Source organism: Gasterosteus aculeatus, chromosome 18 (genome assembly GCF_964276395.1).
Source record: "Gasterosteus aculeatus chromosome 18, fGasAcu3.hap1.1, whole genome shotgun sequence".
Taxonomy (NCBI): domain Eukaryota; kingdom Metazoa; phylum Chordata; class Actinopteri; order Perciformes; family Gasterosteidae; genus Gasterosteus; species Gasterosteus aculeatus.
In genome coordinates, this window is record NC_135706.1 from 4,484,319 (window position 1) to 4,506,426 (window position 22,108).

Here is a 22,108-nt window from a genome sequence, read left to right on the forward strand (position 1 = left end):
CGGGTGTTTATACTATGCGTGTGCCGAGAATACCAATGTGCAGTGGGCCAAACATGGAGAAGGAAAAGTCCTCTCCGGAAGTAAACAGATTGTGGTTCAGCGAAGCCAAACATCAGCTTTCGGGTGGATGGTGCTCAGGGAAAGCTGTGTCATTAACATTGCACGATAGTGTTATATAAAAGACGAGGTTGAATTAATTTTGATGTTGTACAAGCAAAGACAGACTGGATTTTAGCACTTCAGGTCACTTTGTGGTGTCATTCAAGCCTTTGGCTACAGTATGGAGAACCAGTCAGTTACTGACTTTTTACTGCTTGGTCAGTTTCCAGCACCGCAATTGGAACCACAGACACCACCTTTCTTAAGTGTAATATGGGACAATCAGAGTACTGACTTAGCAGGAGTATCCGATAGTTGCATCTGTCATGCACATCTTCACATATCAATCTAGACACGAAAAATAAATTTGAAATGAAGTAGAAACATCTAAAAATAAGTTTACAATTAGCTGAGGGGGGAAAGTTTGGTCTCCATAATGACAAAACACGAAAAAAAGTATAATGGAAGCAAACAAGCAAAATTAGAATGTAGATGAATCATGTGAGATGAACCGATGCTTGAAAGTCCACTCAATGAAAACCAGAAATACAGCATAAAGAAAAAAAATCATCAAAAATATCTGTGTGGGCATTAACATTCTTAATGTCAAGTTTTTAAACAGGATACTGGTTCTCCTTTAATTGAGTTTTGGGTGGCGCTCCTCTGATTATGACATGACATCGAGACCTTTTCTTCTGCAACCGTTAAATGGCACCTTACTGATGAAAAGCATTTAGGGGGATCTATTGGCATAAATGGCATACGATATTAATACTTGTGTTTTCTTTAGTGCGTAATCAACTCCAACTAGGAATTGTTTTGTTTTAATTAGTTTAGAATAAGCCATTTACATCTTCATTGAGAGCATTTTCAATCTGTAATCTCATGCTAGATGTCGATAAATCTTCCCACACAAGGCCCCTTGAAAACTTTTTCTGGGAATTGTGTTGGGATTTGCATAACGTTTTAATGGAATCTTAACAACATCTTGTGGGAATCAATGCTAGCAAGCTTGTTTGCGTTATACTTTCTGAGAGGAAGCTAGGTAAGCTTGCCAGCTTCAACTATCCAAGTGGAATAGCAACATAATGGCTCAATGTATCTTCCCTATGTTACATGGGGTGAAGAAACAGACATATTCAATGAGGGGTACATAACCAAAAGGATATGTGGGCTTGTTGAAATAGCAGAAAAATGTGTTCTTTGTTAAGGAACGCCAACCAAGAGCCTTTGAAGATTCAAGGCTGTTTTGACCAAGCAGTTCAAAAGTGTCTTTTGGAAAATATAAAAGTTATTATTTTCCTTTGCACAAAAGTTGAGGAGAGTTTTAAACGCATATTCTGTTTGGAATAGTAAATATAGAGCTGCCTGAGGCCTTGTTTTGCTCTTGTACTACATCTCTGCTATACAAAACTGGAATGTGGCAAGCTGTTTATTAGTCACTTGAGAGACATAACTTCCACATGGTCCTATGGGCTTACACAACTTAACTTTGCCGGAATTGTGAACTGCTTACAAGATGTTCTTTGTGGAGACGCCACAGCTGTCTATGAGTGTGTTTTAATCTCATAGTCTCATATCTTCAAACAATACATGCATTGTTCTGGAAGTGTCCTGTTCAGACTCTTCCTGTTAGGGGCCACACACAATATCCATAAATTTAGCCCCTTTTGATGGTCTGACCTTGGAAAACAAACCCAGAGCTCATGTCTGGGAGCTGCGAGGTGTAGCTCGGCCTGGCATATCCGAGCAGCTGTTTCTTTTCTGCCTGTGGAGTGCAGAGTGTTGAAGCTTTTGACCCCCTGAAGGGGAGGAAGGGGGGGGGGAGGGTCTGTAGCCTGTGGAGCCCAAGGTGAAAGTGTGCCCCAGACCTGCAAATGGGGACAGGGGTAGCTAAAGCTTAATCTGACTGCCAGTCAGGGAGAGAGATATGTAGTCTGGATGGATGCACTGTCTTCTGCTCAAGAGACAGAAGCCCTCTGTTGCTCTGTTGTTCCGTCTTTTCTGTCTCTCTTTCTCACCCCCCCCCCCCCCCTTACTCATTCGCTCCGTTTCCAGCCTTCCCATCTGCATGTGATTTAGGCACAGGCTCAGGGGAGAGGCAAGTCCGCTAAGGGAGAGAAATCAGGGCAGGGAGGGAGGGCAGGAGAGGAAGGGAGGAAGTCCACACGAGTTTGTTTTACAGGACGCCAACCGGGCTGGGAACTTAGCACGGTGCTGCATCTGAAGGTCGGTAGCAGTGGGATAAGCAAAGCCAACGGGTGCAGCCGAGCAAGGGGAGCTGGCCAGAGACTTTCCTACGGCCAGGAGACACAGACAGAGACTAACAGAGAGGATTAGTGCTCCACTGAGCGAACACACACAAATATGGCTGCTGAATCTCTGACATGCCTCTGCGTTCTCTACATCCTATCAGGGATTTCCTATCCAGCTTCTGCGGCCAGGCTTGGGGAACAGCAACAGTTGCTGCTGAAAGTAAGACTGGTTTTGTCTGATTTAATCTCATTTTCAGCGTACGTGCTATCATACGTATAGTTTCTCATTCTTTTTACCTGATGCACATGTATGTCAATGAGGCTGAGATTGTGTACAACCGGTCAAAACTGTAAAAGATGAGGCAGGTTTGGGAATTTTGGACAGCAAGCATTTCTGGCTGTCTACAGGGTCTCTGTGGACCTCACAAAATGCCTAGCCTTGTGCTCACGCATGTGTGTGTTTGTGTCATCGGACGTACTCTAAGGCTAAAGCTCACATGGGCTCTGACTTACTGTCTCCACTGCTCCAACTGACTTGATGCAGAAATCATCTTAAAGGCATCATATTAGGAACATTTCACTTTGATTGTGCTTCTACATGTTAATGGGGCTGTTACCAGTTGTTTTCCTGCTGCTTCATGATATACAGAGCAGAGATAAGAAAAAACTGGGCTCTGTTTTAGATTCCAGTGAGTTGAGGAGCGAGTATGTAGTTCCTTCCCTGGCAGTTCCCTAATGGAAACCAGCAACGAAATGTTGAGGCCAGAGAAAGAGACAGCGAGAGCACAATAGACAGGAAGTGCATGAGACAAACTACAAGCTAAGGGGACAAACTCTCTAGAGATATTTGCTTTAAAAATAAAATATTTTCAGTTTTGTTTTAGTCCAAAACGATTAACGTCATCGTTGTCTGGAAAATTGCAACTCAGCCCTTTGTTTGTTCGTCCACACTGTAAACAGAAATTGTTTGGAGGTAGCCAGGATGTTTGGCCATGTGTATCAACTTTCAGACTGGAAACTGTAGTTCCTCTTCTGTGAGATACTTCTTGTCCTGTCACAGGCTTCATGTCCTGCCACAGACTTCTTCTACAATTTGGCAGACCTCAGAAAGAACTGATGAGATTTTGCAGGTTGGCAGCTTCTGTGATATGTCTGGAAAAAGCTGGAGCTACAGTTGTGGTCAAAAGTTCACATACACTTGAAAAGAACATAATGTCATGGCTCTCTTGAGTTTCCAGTTATTTCTACAACTCTGATAGAGTGATTGGAACAGATACTTGTCACAAAAAACATTCATGAAGTTTGGTTCTTTTATGACTTTATTATGGGTTAACAGAAAAAAGTGACAACATCTGCTGGCTCAAAAATATGCATACAGCAACATGAATTAGCAATTTTGGTGACTTAGAAAGTTGTGTCAATGAAATGAGCTTCATTGCATGGCCTCTTAACTTCTTGTGAGTGATTATGAGTGACTACAGCTGGTGACTTCTGAGGCCATTTAAATAGGGCTCGTTGGATACAAAGTACAATGGGCATGAACTCAGCATGGATCTGAAAAAGCGAATGATTGACTTGAACAAGTCAGGAAAGTCACTTGGAGCCATTTCAAAGCAGCTGCAGGTCGCAAGAGTGCAACCAATTGTTTGTAAGTATAAAGTGCATGGCACTGTTTTGTCACTGCCACGATCAGGAAGAAAACGCAAGCCATCACCTGCTGTTAAGAGAAAATTGGTCAGGAGGGTGAAGAGTCAACCGAGAACCACCAAAAGGCAGATCTGCCAAGAATGAGAAGCTGCTGGAACACAGGTGTCCACAGTCGAGCTTCTTCTGCATCTCCATGGACTGAGAGGCTGCCGTGGAAGAAGGAAGCCCTTGCTCCTAAAGCGGCACCTTAAGACCCTGTTTACACGATGGGAAAACGCATATATTTTCATGCATTTTGGCCTTTCATTTACACAAAAACGGAGGTTTTATCATGGAAAACGATCATTTCTAAAAACTCCGGCCAAAGTGGAGATTTCTGAAAACTCCGTTTTTGTGTTTGGGTGTGAACGACTAAAAATGCTTCACATCATGTGAGCGTCCTATGTGGGTGCGACTGTGGGTGAGTGGGGAGCACGGTCGTCCTCCAATCAGAGGGTTGTCTGTTCGATCCCAGGCCCGGCTAACCCGCATGTCGTTGTGTCCTTGGGCAAGACACTTAACCCAACATTGCTCCTGTAGCTGCGACTACAGTGTGTGAATGTTAGTTACCGATGGCAGGTGTCACTGTTTATGGTTCTCCTGTCATCAGTGTATGAATGGGTGTGAATGGGTGAATGATTTCATGTAGTGTTAAAGCGCTTTGAGTGGTCGGAAGACTAGAAAAGCGCTATACAAGTACATTCCATTTACCATATGTTTACAGTTAGAAAGGAAAAGGAAGTTGATCGTGTTTTTCGTAGTTGTTGTTGGTTTTGAGAATTCTGATTGGTTTGCACGTCTTTATCCTTCTCGTTACACTGCCGACTACAGGTTTGGCATAGTTATGATGGCACCCGGGTCCGTATTTATGCGGGTTCATAGAAACAGAAACATTTTTGAAAACGACCTTGTGTGTACGACGTTATTTTTGAAAACGGAGGGACAGAAATATTCGCCATCAGCCCAAAGGGTGGGTCTTGGGCGCAGTTCCTTGGGGTCTTGGGGTGTTCCAACAGGACAATGACCCCAAACACACATCAAAAGTGGTAGTAGAATGGCTAAATCAGGCTAGAATTAGGGTTTTAGATTGGCCTTCCCAAAGTCCTGACTTAAATCCCATTCAGGACATGTGGACAATGCTGAAGAAACAAGTCCATGTCAGAAAGCCATCAAATTTAACTGGCCTGCAGCAATTCTGTCAAGAGGAGTGGTCAAAGATTCAACGAGAAGCTTGTGGATGGCTACCAAAAGTGCCTAATTGAAGTGAAAATGGCCATGGGACATGTAACCAAATATTCGCACTGCTGTATGTATATTTTTGACCCAGCAGATTTGATCACCTTTTCTATTAACCTATAATAAAGTCATAAAAGAACCAAACTTCATGAAAGGTTTTTGTGACAAAGAAGTATCTGTTCCAATCACTCTCAGCGAAAAATATTTTACAAATAACGGGAAACTCAAGAGAGCCGTGACACTATTCTTTACAAGTATATGTACATTTTTGACCACAACTGTAAGTCCTTCAAATTTTGAAACTATTGACATGATTTTAATCTTCCCCAAATGTTTTTTGTTCCACATTTTTTACGTTGTAGAATGTATATGCTCACTATCAATGACTGCAAATAAGTAGAACAAGATTTCAGGCCGTAAATAAACTTGAACATTCTCTTCCATTACACTCTCCAACTATAATTACGTGGCTGCTAAGGATGCTTTGTGGTTTACTTGTGTTCACTGGCCCCATGAAACCGAAACGGGGAGCCTTGATTCTTGGATATTTGGTGACTTCGTTCACCACATACCTAGCCATTGCACTTGTTTAGCACAACTGAGATTGGGGATTGAATAACCTGACTTTCTATGTTCTCTGGATGATTCTTCATAAGTATGAATAATAACAATCCTGAGAATGTTAAAATATTCCATTCCCAAACTCGGCTGTAGTAAACTAGAGCAATGTCATTTTCTCATTTATTTTTCTACCGTGTTTGTTTCTTAATGTTTGGGGTTTTCTTAATTTGAGGTACCCCAGAGAAAAGGCCTCGCCCCCGCAGCCTGTCTGTGTGAAGTTATTGAGTTAGGATGAGATTCTCATGACCCTGGATCTGTCCCTTGAGGATGTTCAGAGGAGTTAGCATGGCTAAATCTAGTGTCTGAACCCCTCTTTGAGGTCAATATAAATACAGCAGCCAGTTGAGAGGCAAAGCGGAAATGAGATGCAATAACCTTTAATCCACTTGTCCAATTCTCCCACTCTGGGAAAACTCTGCATGCCAGATGTACAAAAAAAAACCCATACATTCAAAAGTCAAATTTATAAGACATTCTTCTAGAGATCGAAATGTCAGAGATACCCTACGCTCACTGCAGAGCGAGGGCCTGGTCACATCTTTTGGAGATACATGATCAGAGGGTATGTTGACTTTGGACAGCGCTCCGCTGTAGAGCCAAATCCTGTTTTTGTGCGCAATTGCCAACTGCATTTGTTTAGCTCTGGTTCGCAGAGATAGAGCCTTATGGTGTCCAAAAAGCATCCTGTCAATGTACAGGAAGTGCACTGACCAATGCGGAGAAGCAGCTTCAAATGGAAACAGAGAGTGGCTGTATATAACGTGTTGAATGTCATCTTTGTTCTCCACTGTGGGAGGGCCACAGAAATAGTTCACATTACTGAGTGTGCTCACAGTTGGCAGACGGCTGCAAATACCAACAATTTTAATTCATGTAATAGGGGTTTATTAAAGTAACCATGTTTGAAATCCCTATTCAGATTTCATATTAGGGCTCAAGAAATGGGTCTACAAATGAAATGAGTAGTTTAAAAAGTTTGTGAATACACTCACTGTGTTTCTGAAAGCAAGCTGAGAATATTATGTCAAGCCATGTCTGTGTGAGTATTGGGCTAGAGTAGAGAATAGTTAACCTAGCTTAAAAACTAAGTAGGCCAACTAGGAAACCGCTAATCTGGCTCTGTTACGAGAGTATAAGTCATTTTTCACAAACCTCACATCTGAATATTCTGACGGAAATACAATTTTTCACATTGATATACCTGGAGAATAGGGTTTCACAACGCAGAACAAGCTAAAAATACAGATAAGCAAACAATATTGGCCTATGTTCACGACGGAGGTATGGTACATTGTAATATTAGAATGCATTTGGTGTTGTGCCTCGGATACACAAATAATGCAAGTCAATTACTTTTATCTGTTTTGGTCTCCCCCTAGCTCATAGCTTTCTCTGTAGCTGCTTAATGTTCATCCACCAGACCGTTTCTGTCTGCTTCTTGTTGGTGATAATTTGCTGTACTGTGGGTTTATCAGAGCTTTTTCCCAGCAATGTAGCTGGAAAGTATTGGGTGGAGTATTTGAGAGACCACACGTTGATTAATGGGTTTTAGGGCAGTCTGAGCTTAACTTTAGACAGGGCCAGACAAGTTGATACCCTGCTTCCATTGTTTATGCTACACTAGGCCTGAGCCTAGAGATTGATATCAATCGTCTCATTACAGTCAAGTAAGTGATAAGTCTATTTCGAAAATATGTAAAAATGTTCCTTTTAGGCCTGGAGCAAAGGCAAATAATTTAGTCCTCCAAACATTTCAAGAAGTTAGAAAAATGTTATTCCACAAATTGAGTTGTATATCTGAGAGGCATTCCTTTTAATTTTGGGGACTCTAAAGAAGCCATGTCCTGCTTCACGACCATCCGCAGAGCCTCCCCTAATCTTAACCTGCCCTGTGCTCCAGCAGCTGTTTAACCCATTACACACTGTCACACAACTCACAGGCCTAAAGCCCTTCAAAACTCTAAAGTTGCTTCACAAATGGTTAGTGGTTTGGGATGTCAGTGCTTTCCCTATAAACATGTGGTTGTTTTCTCCTAATGACTCAGAATACCATTTGGGGCTCGAACTTGTATCTTTTTTCGGCGAGCACGTTTGCATCATTAGATGCCGTTTTTAAGGTTCAAGTGTTTACATTGAAGGTTGGCATCTTGAATGTTTATTTGCTAGTGATGTATGGGTCTGGAATTGTGGGTCAGGGGCCACAGGAAAAAGGGTGTCTGCGCTGCTTTTTCACTGGGGGATTTGCATCAGCTAACTAGAGAAGCATGTCTTTGTCTCGCAGTCCAACCGGGATTAAATCGAAGGAAAATGGGAATCATAAGTAGCCATAGAGTAGTGTTTGTGAATGGCCGTTGCATGGATGCATCAATGTCCAGCTAACTGAGTGGAACAAGATGGTCAAATTCTGCAGTTCTTACAGACTGCTATTGTATGCCTCATTGAATGGTGCAGCTTCAAAGTGGTTCAAAGGGCTGGTTGTGGTGTGTGTGTGTGTGTGTGTGTGTGTGTGTGTGTGTGTGTGTGTGTGTGTGTGTGTGTGTGTGTGTGTGTGTGTGTGTGTGTGTGTGTGTGTGTGTGTGTGTGTGTGTGTGTGTGTGTGTGTGTGTGTGTGTGTGTGTGTGTGTGTGTGTGTGTGTGTGTGTGTGTGTGTGTGTGTGTGTGTGTGTGTGTGTGTGTGTGTGTGTGTGTGTGTGTGTGTGTGTGTGTGTGTGTGTGTGTGTGTGTGTGTGACACTGTTGAACAAATGTGAGACAGGATGCAGGTTTTAAAATGACATTCTCTAAACGGGTGGGGACTGCTGCCCTTCATTGAGCTTTTCCCCGCAACGGACTCGATGCATAAATCGTCTTAAAGAGGTCATATTATGAAAATGTCACTTTGTTTGTACTTTTACATGTTAATGGGGCTGTTACCAGCTGTTTTCCTGCTGCTTCATGATACACAGAATCAGAGATAAGAAAAAACTGGGCTCCGTTTTAGATTCCAGTGAGTTGTTTCATCACTGTCACCTGCTTTGGCGAGTGACAGTGACTTAACAGAAATATGTTTGAATGACAAATCTTTTTCTGTTCCACCTGCAGGTGTGTGCAAAGGGATTCTTCCTGAGTGAACAAAGCATATGCTTGCCGTGTAACTGTAAAGGCCACGCAGACTACTGTGAAGACATCACTGGCGTTTGCATAGTAAGTTTCCCTCCACGTTGACTCCCTCTGAGTCAGTACGTTCACTATTTCCATACCCATAATACTTCTTGTATTTTCCCTTTCAGAACTGCAGGGACCACAGTACTGGGGATTTCTGTGAAATGTGTGAAGATGGCCACATGCTCGCTCGCAGCCTGGACGGACAGCATTCCTGCCCACCCTGCGCCTGCCCCCTCTCCGTCCACTCCAATAAGTAAGTCAGTTTTTTTTTTTGTTTCTGCAGTGGTAAAACCGGGCATCGGCGAGCTGTGGGTAATCCGTGAAAATGATTTCCACACTGTGTTCCTGTCCAGCTTCGCAGTGCGCTGTGACAAAGGAGGTGGCAGTCTACGGTGCAAGTGCCAAGAGGGCTACGCCGGACATCTCTGTGAGAGGTCAGTGCCAAGCAGAAAGTATTCATGTACAAAATAAAAGGTGCCATTATGTACTTGGTGCTGGTTGTCGGTTTGTGTATCATCATCATCAATTTACTCTTTCGGATCAAGGTGTTCTCCGGGCTTTTATGGCAACCCAATGGTGATCGGTAATTCCTGTAAGCGATGCAACTGCAACAGCAACTCCGACCCTAACCTGATCTTCAACGAGTGTCACAACGTGACGGGCCACTGCCAGCACTGCTGGGGAAACACCGCCGGCGCCAACTGTGAGAGGTGTGCCCCGGGTTTCTACGGTGACGCCATCAGCGCCAAGAACTGCAAAGGTGGGAAAATGAGTTGTCTCGTTCGTCAAAGACAGGTTTCATCCGTGCTTGACAGACACGGGATATTATGGGGAGCGTCTAATGTTCAAGAGTTATTCTTCGGTGAAGGTAAAGCTGCACAACATGTTTGCTGTTTACTTTCAAATGTACTTTTCTTCTTAGTTATACCACAGTAAATCCAAAGTACATCTTTCCACATTATGTGCACCATGGTTTGTGTGTCATCCTGATGCTGTTAATCAAGGATTACCGTGCACCTTTTTGGAAGCCTTTCAAGTCTAGAAATAACCCTCTCCCCCGTGCTTGTGACATCTGACCTCTAATGTCCTCATCGCTGAATATGCTCTCCGTCCGTTACAGAATGTGAGTGCAATGCATGTGGCACCTCTTCATGCGACGACAGGAAAGGAGTGTGTCACTGCAAGCCGGGTGTCACCGGACGACTCTGTGACCAATGCGAGGTGAGAGGAGCCACGTCACTGGTAAAAGGAGATTCAAGGTTCAGGTTTTTTTGGCTATCATACCTATTTGCAATAACAACATTTTTGAAGAAACATAGTTAAAACAAGATCACACTGTTAGCCAAAGTAATTTGGCAGAAATATTTTTAATTTAAACCACTTCAAATCTGAATTAAGTGTTGGGTTAGGAAGAGTTAAAAAATGAAAGCAGTAGAGATGTCAATTGACAGATGAAGGGTGAAAGCAGTTAGTCCTTCACAGCAAAAGCAATTAAAAACATTTAGATTGCAGCTGAAGTGGAAGTGCTTCAGGTTGTTGTGGTGCATGCAAACAAAAAACACAGATGTCATAAACTGGAATAATCCTTTAATTGATGGACGACATAATTGTTGCTAAATGCATGAACATGAACAGCAACAGCCAGATGCTGAAATCTAACAGTGTTTTTTTCACTAATCTAGGAGGGCTACTTCGGTTTCTCCGGCTGTCAGGGCTGCCGGAGGTGTGAATGCGGGCCAGCTTCCATTCGTCCCACCTGCCATCCCCTCACCCACAGCTGTCCGTGTCGTCCAGGCGCCGGAGGTCGTTACTGCGAGCGCTGCCTTCCAGGCTACTGGGACTACAGCTCCGCCGGGTGCCAGAGTAAGAGTTTTATTCATTCCTAGGGCTTGTCCAATGTTCTCTTGCTTTCATGAAAAAAAAAAAAAGTAAAAAAAGAGAGCGCAAAACACTCAATGCAGATAATTCTTTCCCAGAGGAAACCGCTACGCTGAGTGCTCACGTTCCCACACCCACTACCACAGTAGTGTGCATGATGTCAGAGCAGCATCTGCCGAGAGCGGCCACCCTAGGGCCAGAGACTCTCTGCTGAGAGCTGGATGACATCACTATTCGGCCCCAATCTATAGACACACACAGCTGCTAACACGATCCCACACTCAGCAAGACCGATGTAAAAGCCAAAATTACCATCTGTGAGTCCTTACATATGCTTGATAACTGCCCTAAACTGTTTCCAGCTGATCTGCAATTTAGGATTTCTGGCTTCCACTTGATGAAGTATATGTGTTTTTTGCCTTTTCTTCCCACAGAGTGTGACTGTGAGAGCGGCCACTGTGATATGCACACAGGAGAGTGCCTAGCAGAGTCTGCAACCGTCAATTTGTGCAATATCAGTGAGTGGGCTGAACAACCGTTTTGAAAATAGCAAAACACAAACTTGAAGTCTAAAGTTATAGCATAATTGCAACTCTGGTGCAATCCTTCATTTGTCTTTGGTTTTAGGTTGCGATGAGTGCATTTGGCATCTGATCGGGGACTTGCGTATGTCCAATAAGACGTTGGACCAGCTGAAAGTCGGAGTGCTGAACATCTCCACTGGCGCTGCCGCCAACGACAGGCTCAAATACTACAACTATACCGCCCAACAGCTGCAGGTACAGGCCAACAAACAAGTGTAGACAATAATGTGACATCATGTTAACTAGCTAGTGGAGCTGTACACAATCATTCCGGGAATGCAGTGAACATTACAGATGAGCAGTGTAACTTTTCCTTGACATGTTCTTGACAGCATAATTCCCACTTTTACCCCCAGACCCAGTTCCAAGGCTGGAGAAACAAGTCATCTTTGATTAAGCCTCAAACTCTGGAGCTCGAGAAGGCCACAGACGCTGTGGTGATGGACATCAAACAGCTGGGCGAATCAGTCAGTCAGGCCATCATCCCCCATTTAAACCACTTTAATCATGTTATTAGATTAGATTGGATAAAATAAAATGAGAAAGCTGTATTAATCCTCTATACAGTCAGACAAACGGCTTTGATGTATTGTTTGAGTACTATAATAACCGTCTAGGTCTGCAAATAAAGATTTTTAGAATCAAGGGATTTTATCCACAGATTGATGTGTCACCGATTTTGTTTTTGTTGTGGTTTTCCAGGAGAGTGTGGTGAAGACTCTCGGGAATGTACTGCAAAATGACACGGTAGAGACTGTCACCCTGGCTGAGCAGCTCAGCACAAACCTCACTGATCTCAACCTACGCATTGAAGGTACCCAAAAGCTCTGGCCTTTTGTCAGGGTCACTACAATCACAAAGTTCTCCTGCTGGAGAGAATAAAAAGTTTATTGACTATTTATTTACTTTATTTATACTGCAGGCTGCATGCCCTCCTTTTAAAACACATTAACGGTCTTATTTAAATAACTGTATGATGCATGTGGCATCGTACATTGTGCACATATTGATTCGCCTTGATTGCGCTATGTGAGGCACAAAGGTCTCTTAATATGCATAGCTGTGTTAGTTTGCCTGATGAAGCAAACTATCTCTCATTCTTTTTTTGAAGCAAGGTAGGGGCCTGGCCCATCGCTCTCTAGATGGCAGATTTGGCAATTTGTTTCTTTTTTGGAATGAAAATCTAGTTTTTGAAAGGATAAACGCCAACACTAGGATTGACCTTTTTGTGATATTATCATTAACTATGCAAGAGTTTGACCCTAAACATTTTAATTTTTACATTTAGTTAGCAGGAAAATACTGTTTTTATCGGTCAATGGCACAATCTCTTTCTGCTGCGTCAAGACATCAATGTGACCAAACCTCCTTTTAAGGACATGGGTGTAAGTACATACTTGCACAACATAGGCACTAGGCGTGCAAATAACGGCAACCATTGGAAACTGGTAGTGAGGACATTGGGTGTAAGATAGAGCCCTAAATATATAGTTTGCATTTCAAAAACCTTAGTCTAAACTTCTTAATCTAGGTCACTTATGTATTTAGGTTCCTAACGTGTGTGTGTTTGTGTGATTTGTACGTATGTGCAGAGATGATCCATGACTGGGAGCTGTACAGTGTTCACCAGGACGTGGATCCAGAGGTAGCCAAGCAGAACACTGAGCAGGCCTATGCAATGGTCACCTGGATGAGGGCACTGGATCTGTCCCCACGGGAGCCCATCGCGACCGATGAGTCAACTGAAGCCCACGACCGTGAGGAGATACACAGCAGATCACAAAATCACTTGAGTGCAAACGCAGGCAGAAACAGGCTTCTTCTTGTTATGTCAAGGAGTCGTCTCTGTTTACATCTCTGTAAACTGAGTTCCTCTGACTAAAAACTAATTGTTGCTAGCAGGTTTCGGAGGTTATTTTTCACATAGGTGGTTTTGAATGGGAGTGGAAGGGCTGGTATGAATATAGAGGGCAGAATTATCCAACCAATATTTGAGTGGTCATCGTACATCATTCCCTTGTGCCCTCCCAAAGGATATTGTACATCTAAGAATTGAACTAGTGTGCAGCCATTTTTACCCCACAGTAAAAGTAATACGATTGTGACTGGGCTTTAGGGGAAGAAACCAACAATGCCACCTGGGGACTTACACCCGAAGAAATACAGATTTAAATACCCAAGGCACGCAAAAACGTCACTGTGGATAAGGCAGAGACATTTTGTTGTAATAAAGAAAAAGGTTTTATTACAGAAAGCAAAAATACCAAGGTAAGCACAAATCACTATAAAAACGGGGTTTAAGATTATAAAAAGCAGGGCAGTTGACTTAACACAGCAAACAAACAGGACAACAGCAGAAAGTAAAGAAATCATAAGTTTACAAAATGTAAAAACAGCAGAAAGGTTCTCCCTCTTTCTCTCTGTACAGCACAGGACCACAGGGGGGCTTTGTGTTAGTATGCAGAATACAATTTAACACCAACACAACATGCAAACATACAACATAGCTGTATGTTGTATGTTTGCATACTTTGCATCCTTTGGTCCAATAGCACAGGACCAAAGGAGAATGACGCCATGACGGCAGTTGCTTTTTAAAGGCTGCCACTAATTGGCCATTTGGTAGGGGAGGAGCCAGCCGAATTGCTGTGTACCCAACTCCACCACGCAACCAATTAGTACTGAAAATAAATTGCAGTAAACCAAACTAGTAAAACAAATAGATAATAGAGTTATTCAAATGCATTCATTCCTTGTGTTCCCAGTGCTGAGGCGCATACGTCAGTTGGAGAAGAAGTTGATGATCACAGACGGCCGCCTATCACCTGTCAGGGAGATCCTCTCCCGCTTATCCGCCAAGCTGTCGGACGCACAGAGCTTCCTGCAGAAAGCGTCCGGCACCGTCCAGGAGACAGAGGACATGAACAGAGCCAGCATCCTCAAATTACAGAGGAGTGAGGTGATTTCCAAAGACAAACCCGATTTTTCCCTCTAACGCACCTGCGGAGTTCCACACCTCTCCTGCAACACTCCCTACTCTCTCTGCGTGTGGCAGTGCGGATAGATGCATTAGTAGACAGTCCTGCTGAGCTCACAGTCCCCCCTCCCCTCCTGTTGTGAGAGTGTGCTGGCACGGAGTTCCTCCTCTAAGTGCTGTCTGCTTTATCTCCCCTCATTAGGTTACAAACAATATTTTTGTTTTGCACCTCCATTGCCTTAAAAAATAACACAGGTAAAGCTTGTCCTTTGCATGAACTGTGCACGTTAAAGGGCCCTAAGAAAAAGAGAGAGCATGTCAGAGAAGTCTTTTACTGGTGGTATTTAAGTGCCGTGAACAGAAACACAAAACCATCTGTGGGAGCTTTGGACTGTTGCATTAGGAGGCCTGCCCAGGGGGAACAGCAGTATAATTAGTTTTTTCCAGGATCCAGAGCCTACTTACAGAAGGATCCCTTTATTCCCTTGTGATACAGAAGAATCATTACTCTAAAGAACATTCCTCTTGTCCCAACTCCGAGAGCAAAAACCAAATCATTGAAAAAGGTTTTACAGCTCTCGGCAAACATTATTCAGTGTATAGATACTGCAGGCATGTTGTGGCAACAGCATCTGTATGGAGCCAAATTCAGGGCAGTTCTGTTGTGTTCATTTGAAAAACAAATGTGAACCTAAAAGTTTTGTTGAACATTGAAAAATACAACAATTTATTCAAAATAAAAATAAGTGGACGAAAAATATTTTCAGGTTGAATATAGTTTCAACTCAGTTCAATAGTTGTTTTGAATAAAATATTTTAGCTATTGAACCGGGATGTCCGGGAAACCGCTCAATACTTCCTTAAATGGTGCACACTAATAATAAATATCCAACATGGCCAAACATTGTTAGGGTTTGAGGTGCCTCCTACTTTGTATCTAATTGTTGCCCAACGATCTTCATCATTCTGAAGTCATAACACAAATTTGAGGGTGATTAAGTCACTCTTGCCACTGCCAGAGAAGCAAAGATTGTTGGATGCTACCATACACATACATAGCGTGGGAATTTGGAAATGAACTCTATTTTCTCACAGAATGAATGTTAAATGTGTGATAATGTGAATTTGAAAATCAATGATCACATTGGTCTTCACAGTTAAACACTATAGGCAAACGCGAAAAATAGATGGACATAGATGTTATTATTGAGTGTAATCAGGAGCGGGGATCAACATGATCAATGTCCCTTCTGTAAATGAATGCGGTCAATGGTGCACTACCCAAACATGGAGCCTTAATTAATCCGAGGCTGCTCCTAGTTTCAGCATGGACACGTCGACCCCAACTGCAGCCATAGTGTGCACACTGCCAGATTAACACAAACCGGCCAACACCATCAGGCTATACTCAGTTTTAGCCCTGTGTAAAATTTAAATTAGTGTCCAATATACGCTTTGGTAAAAACATGCAAAGTAAACGAACCATAAGCAATGGAAAGTGACTTATACCTAGGCAGTTATATCTGAGCTATTTCTTTTGTTTTAGCATCATTTACCTTTTTTGTATTGATGCCAGTGCAGAGACGGACAAGACATGCAACAAAAGTCCCAGGCTAGAATCCAATTTGGGAAGTTAGTCATTTTGTACTAGGCAACCAAGACACTCAATTATTATAATATGAATTAGTCATATTAGTTCAATATTAGCCCACATTCAGCAGAAAAAGCCCCAAAAAGTGTCTTTGCCTATATGACAAACAATTCCTTTGAAGATGGTGTTTCAAGATGTCTTGATGGTCAAAGTGGAGATCACCTTCTCATCTCATAGGGATCTTTAGTATATTTCTGGGGCTTGAATTGGGCTCCATTTCATTATGTTCACTTCTTGTGTCCTCAGGTGAAGCAGCAGAGGTTGGTGGAGGACCTCGCCACTGTGAACAATACGCTGGGAATTGCCAGAGGCTCCATCTCTGAGACAAACAGTACTCTGGTTGAGGTGGATGCCATGGGTGAGGTGAGGCCTACATGACGGCGAGGACCTATGACAGTCAGGAGGGAACCATGGTGACTTCCATTGCAGAGGTTGTTTGTTAGAATGGAAATAACCTCTGGTTCCCTGCTATCCAATGATGCTTAGTTTCTCTTCATGGCTCACTGAGTGGGGGGTTTTATGTTCCATAATCTAATTGACTGTGATATAGGGCGTATCTCAGAGATTGCATTGAATTTATTCATGAAATGGATTCCTGAGACGCAGCCTGTGTCGTATCTGAAACTGGCCAATTGGATTTGGAAGCAATTTGTGAATGCCAGAGATTGAATCAGCAGTGTTCTGAAACGGCTCTCCCGTTTTAGTCAAGTAGCTCTATATTAAGTTAGTACAATCATTTTGAGGTAACAATGTTGTATTGGCTCTAGGGTCAAAAGAAAAAATAATCACTTTCTGAGGATGTAAGAAAGGAAACCACCTCTACATAGATCACTATGGATTCTGAGATTGAGACATGAATGCATGGCGGAGGAAGGTCTCTGCAAATGGTAATTTGTTTGTTGTTTGTTCGTCTACATCCGCACAGAACCTGACAAAGTACCATGCAGCAATCGATGGCGCCGGCCAAAGGCTGATGGAGAAGACTGAACGTCTCTCGCTGGCCGACAGAGATCTGGTGCAGAGGGCCGATGTGCACGCCAACGAGCTGAACAGACAGGCCAATGAATTGGAGGAGTGAGACACCCAGTTACAACTATTTGCCAAAAACAATCAGACCTATGACAAGAGCAAAGGCAACTATGCATCAGTACATCTCTGACATTCTCTGCCCCGTCTGTGACACTAAAAGATGTAAACATTTTCAAATTTAGCAAGTTTAACTAAACAAAATCTTTTTAAAAGCTCAGTAAAGATGATCACTTTTAAAAAAATCTACATACTGTAATGTAGTGCATATAGTTTTGCGGGGAGGTGGGGGGCTATTTTTAGGCACAAATTACTATACAATCCATACAAAAGTTCATATTCAAAGAACCCAGTGTGTGTTAAAGGTGATAATGTATATACAAACATACACCCAGTGCAACATTATCTCTGTTCCAATTGATGTATTTATGTGCTTTTAAGGTGCATAGCTGATCCGTTGTAGGTGTTGCCTCAGGCGTTCCCATAGCGTTGGAATGTTTTCCTCTACGGAAATCCTGAAACATGACCAATACAGGCTGACAAAACAACAATTTAAAGTTGTTCTGCACCAGGTTACCTGGTTTGGCCATATCAGCAATCCCTTTCACCTATAGTCCTATGATCCATGGTTGATATAAACATTTTGATTGGTAAAGCTTTCGTTTTAATGTGTTTTTATGAGAAGTGGGAGTTGATACTGTTCAACACAATATAGAAACACTCTGGTTTGACTGCAACATCCGTCTCCATGTCTCTACCAGCGATCTGAGAAAAAGTGATGCCAATGGCTTCGTGCAGAAAGCCATAAGTGCCGCCAACGTCTACAACAACATAGTGAAATACATCGATGATGCCAACATCACATCGCTCACCACCCACAACTTATCCCATCGAGCTGAAGACGTATGTGAAATCACATAAATAGGCCGTACTCATCCCCTCTAATGCCCGTTAATACTGCCACCTTGTTTTTATATGTCCCATGTTTCAGGCCATCACTGGGATAAATATGCAGCTTAAGTACCTAGTAAGGCAAAGCAACCAGGTTTTAAAGGAGTCTGTTTCATTACGTTCAGAACAAGACGGTATGTGGCTTTCACAGAATGTGTAATGAGTGTCTTTTTGCAGCTTTCCACAATGTCTTTACTCTTACTGTGTCACCCTACAACAGTGGTCGAACATGAGGTGGCTGACAAGCTTATATACATCGAGGAGACCAAAGAGACCGTGGGTAAAAACACCCAAAAACTTGCAGAAATAGTGGAGGATATAAGTGGAATTCATGCAGGTAAGGCAATACTTATTATTATTATTATTATTATTTTAAAAAAATACATGTTGCTGTTAAACCCACAGCTGGACGAGAAGATCTAATTTCCTATCTTGCAGAGGAGGGTCAGTGGTGTGCTTAGCCTAGTACAACAGAGAGAGGGAGATGGAAACTACATCTGTAGTTTCCGTTAGACTTCCCTTTCTTTGCTTGAATTAAAGGGTAGCTTCAACACTATGTTCTCCCGACTCGTCAAATACCGGCCCTTCAGTCAGTGGCTCAAAAAAGTATGTTTGGTACTTAACTGGCGTTGACTTATCAAGTAAGGTAAAGTCGCTGAACATACACTATCGGACACAGAAAATAGTCTCTTGAGTAAAATTCCTTCTACTCTCTACTACTCGCCATTTCAAACTTTGGGTTGACAGCAATTCACCTTTACTATTGGACAAAGACCTTGACAATATCAAGTATCACTTTATTTACTCCTTTTAAACTTCTGCCTCCATTACAGACAGAACACCACAGCGACTGGAGTTTACCCTCAGTGTGGCGGAGGGGACTCTCAACCACTCGGCAGAAGTCCTTCACACCATCAACCCCATCAGCACCAAAGTGGAGAAGTGGGCGAACAACATGAAAAAAAACGACTACTCTACAGTTGCTTACGAACAGGCTGTCCTTTCTGCCGGTGAAGCAGGTATAATTACTGCTGCAACACATGTCTTGGGCATTTTAAAGGTCCTCACTGTTTAACGGTGAATTCAAAATATATTAACCCTGTTTTGCGTTTCTTTACGCCTCTATTTGACTCTTTATTCAATTTAAATTCTCTTATTTTCCTGTTGTCGAATGTGATTTTTAGTGGAGAGCCTGAATGTACTTGTTCCCAAGCTGCTGGACAAGCTGAAGGTGGTTGAGGAGAAGAAGCCTGTCAACAACGTGACCACCAACATCATGAGGATCAGAGAGCTTATCGCTCAAGCCAGGAGTGTGGCCAAGAAGGTTAGTTCATCATTGGGAACATATAATATGGGCATTTTAGGACCAAAGGTGCAGTGCTATTTGTTGAGGTTAAAAAGAGCACCATGTGACTCTTTGTCAAGGCTAGCGTGATAAGTTTACATACATTAGTCAACTATTAAATACACAAATGTAAAACAGGAGGTTTTACTTGCGTACTTCTGCCAAGCAAATAAAGGGTAGACGAAGTTGCCACTAGGAACGTAGCCGAGGCTGTGCCCACATCATTTCTCTTTTATAATGTATTTGTGACATTACAATGGGTGACCTCCTTGCTGTTTATTGCTAGACACTACACTGATAATTCTGCACCTTTTGGGGATTTTTTATAACCACATGTCTTATATTTCCTATTCAAAGCCACTGTCAACTAGTGGGTAAAGAAATCTCATCTTGTGAGATATTAATAGCTGATCTGTATCAATACCAATACTAAATACAGATAACAGTCCAAAACTTGCTCTGAATGCTGGATCAAGTATTATTTGTACCTGCTACAAAATACTACTAATTCAGTACATTTGTACGTACTGTATGTATTTGTTTGTTAAAGTTAGTTTTACAAATTGAAATTGAATTGAATGTCTAAGGCGTTATGTTACTTTACACATAAAAAGAAAAAATTAGATCCAGTGCATTCCAGTTTGTAACATATTACTTTTGCGATAACATTTGAAATGTATGGCATTTAAACTGATGTTGATGTCGCCATTAGCTCAAAGTCAGTTTTTCTTTCTACACCAGGTCCAAGTGTCCATGAAATTCAACGGTCAGTCTTTGGTAGAGATTCATCCTCACAGCAACCCAGAAGACCTTAAGACGGTGACATCCATTAGCCTGTTCCTGAGGGTGGATCCTGACAAGGATCCCATAGAAGACCGATTCATCTTGTACTTGGGAAACAGAAATGTAAGGAATACATGGAAAACTCAGTTAGTTTAGTTAGCTTTGCTGTATGTGGTAATTAGTTACTATACAGGTTCTCCTATGCTCAAGACACTATTGAGCAATTGATCATCCCAAAACCCCAAAAGCTTCTCCCTTTGAAGATTGCCAAGAGGTGCCCATTCTAGGAGGTCTACAGAGTACACTTTTATATTCCAAGGGTTTCATCTAGAAGCGGAGCTACTTCATGAGATTAGAGAAGGGCCGACAATAATTTGGTGCCGTTTAAACCCTCAACATTATGAGATTTACGTGATGGGAAGTAGTATCTTTTCCATGCTTTCAACCTTTTTTTCAAAAAGGGTTCCTTAGATGAAAAGGTAATCCTTAATGGAACCCTTAGGCTTACAAAGAGAGCTTTGAAAAACGTATTCTATAAAACCATAAAATGGTTCTGAAACCTCAGCCCTTCAAGAGCACCCTTTTGTTACCCTTATTCCTAATGGTAAAAAATGAACGACCAGGCCAATGTTCTAATTTATATGGTTTAAATATATAGTTTAATAGTTTTAATAGCTAGGAGGTTTTAGGGAGAGTAGGTGGTCCAGATCTGCTGCTTAAACTTCACAAACTGTCCCCTGGAGGCCCAGGGCAAAGATGAGAGGCAGAGAGCTGCTTGTGGACATGAATAGTTTGTTGTGATCATGGAGGCTGGAATGCTCTTTCAAAAGGTCTCCAAGAGATGCCTGTTACAATAGTGCATGTGTGTGGCTTCGAAGTTGGACTTCATTTACATAAATACTGATAGCCCCCACCCACCAGGGTACTGTAACAGTGCGACTACCCAACGTGAGGCCTCTTGTTCTCTTTAACCACACTTCACCCTGGTGATTTCACAGCCACTGTTATGTATGCAGAGGTGTTTGTATACAGCTTTTCAGTGCTTTAATGCCTTCAGCACGGGCACAATAGGTTGTTTCAAATGAAGGATGTTTCTGTTTATCAAACTATTATAGTCCAAGGTTGAATAACATACAATATGATCATTTCCCTGTTGGAAACCTCAGTTGTGAGCAGTTGTAAAATGAATAGTCAAAAGGCCATGATGGTAAAATTAACAGAGTATAAACTCACTTTTCTGTTTTTTTGGTCATAGGGTAGTAAAGACTACATGGGACTGGCTATCAAGAGCGACAACCTGGTGTTCGTGTACAACCTCGGGGGGGAAGATGTTGAGATCTCATTGGGTTCAAAGCCTGTCAGCCAGTGGCCCGCAGTCTTTAACTACATCAAAGTGGAAAGGTAATATCTGCAAATAAAAACATTTTTGGGAGTCTCTCATACAAACCGATTCCCCTAAATATTTTTCACCAATCATTTCAATGCGGCAGTGCAATCCCTCAACAAAATTGTGCCTGATTTAGGAGCGTTTTTTAGCCCCCCTCTTGACAACTAACTTGTCATGGTTGGTGACAATAACCGTTATTTTCCCCTTATTTACCTTTTAAAACGGAGCCCACTACAGCCTCTGAAAGATAATATGCCAGCAGACTATGGCTGTCAAAATCTCAGTGAGTATTAATGCTTGTCAACTTTGCTTGCAGGCTGGGCAGACATGGAAAAGTCTTCCTGACCATCCCCAGCCAGAGCTCAAACGACGAGCAGAAATTTATCCAGAAAGGCGTTGCTCCAGGCACGGACTCACTGCTTGACCTCGACCCCAAGGATATTGTCTTCTTTGTTGGTGGTGTCCCCAAAGATGTCAGGGTAATGC

The 22,108-nt window shown here is 42.4% G+C and overlaps 1 protein-coding gene across 1 annotated transcript in view; it reads left to right on the top strand.

Moving 5' to 3' along the window:
• Positions 1 to 1,902: 1,902 nt before the first annotated feature.
• Positions 1,903 to 22,108, top strand: part of lama4 (laminin, alpha 4) — a 28,361-nt gene continuing 8,155 nt past the window's right edge. The window contains exons 1-23 of the mRNA XM_040160315.2: positions 1,903 to 2,574; positions 8,978 to 9,079; positions 9,166 to 9,293; positions 9,394 to 9,474; positions 9,586 to 9,800; positions 10,161 to 10,261; positions 10,723 to 10,903; positions 11,353 to 11,436; positions 11,546 to 11,697; positions 11,859 to 11,969; positions 12,205 to 12,316; positions 13,095 to 13,259; positions 14,268 to 14,461; positions 16,377 to 16,493; positions 17,056 to 17,204; positions 17,918 to 18,059; positions 18,148 to 18,241; positions 18,328 to 18,444; positions 18,941 to 19,126; positions 19,292 to 19,431; positions 20,194 to 20,358; positions 21,491 to 21,636; positions 21,939 to 22,101. Coding sequence (XP_040016249.2) covers positions 2,467 to 2,574; positions 8,978 to 9,079; positions 9,166 to 9,293; positions 9,394 to 9,474; positions 9,586 to 9,800; positions 10,161 to 10,261; positions 10,723 to 10,903; positions 11,353 to 11,436; positions 11,546 to 11,697; positions 11,859 to 11,969; positions 12,205 to 12,316; positions 13,095 to 13,259; positions 14,268 to 14,461; positions 16,377 to 16,493; positions 17,056 to 17,204; positions 17,918 to 18,059; positions 18,148 to 18,241; positions 18,328 to 18,444; positions 18,941 to 19,126; positions 19,292 to 19,431; positions 20,194 to 20,358; positions 21,491 to 21,636; positions 21,939 to 22,101 — 3,153 coding nt within the window. The 5' untranslated portion in view covers positions 1,903 to 2,466. The remainder of the gene's footprint in view (positions 2,575 to 8,977; positions 9,080 to 9,165; positions 9,294 to 9,393; positions 9,475 to 9,585; positions 9,801 to 10,160; positions 10,262 to 10,722; positions 10,904 to 11,352; positions 11,437 to 11,545; positions 11,698 to 11,858; positions 11,970 to 12,204; positions 12,317 to 13,094; positions 13,260 to 14,267; positions 14,462 to 16,376; positions 16,494 to 17,055; positions 17,205 to 17,917; positions 18,060 to 18,147; positions 18,242 to 18,327; positions 18,445 to 18,940; positions 19,127 to 19,291; positions 19,432 to 20,193; positions 20,359 to 21,490; positions 21,637 to 21,938; positions 22,102 to 22,108) is intronic.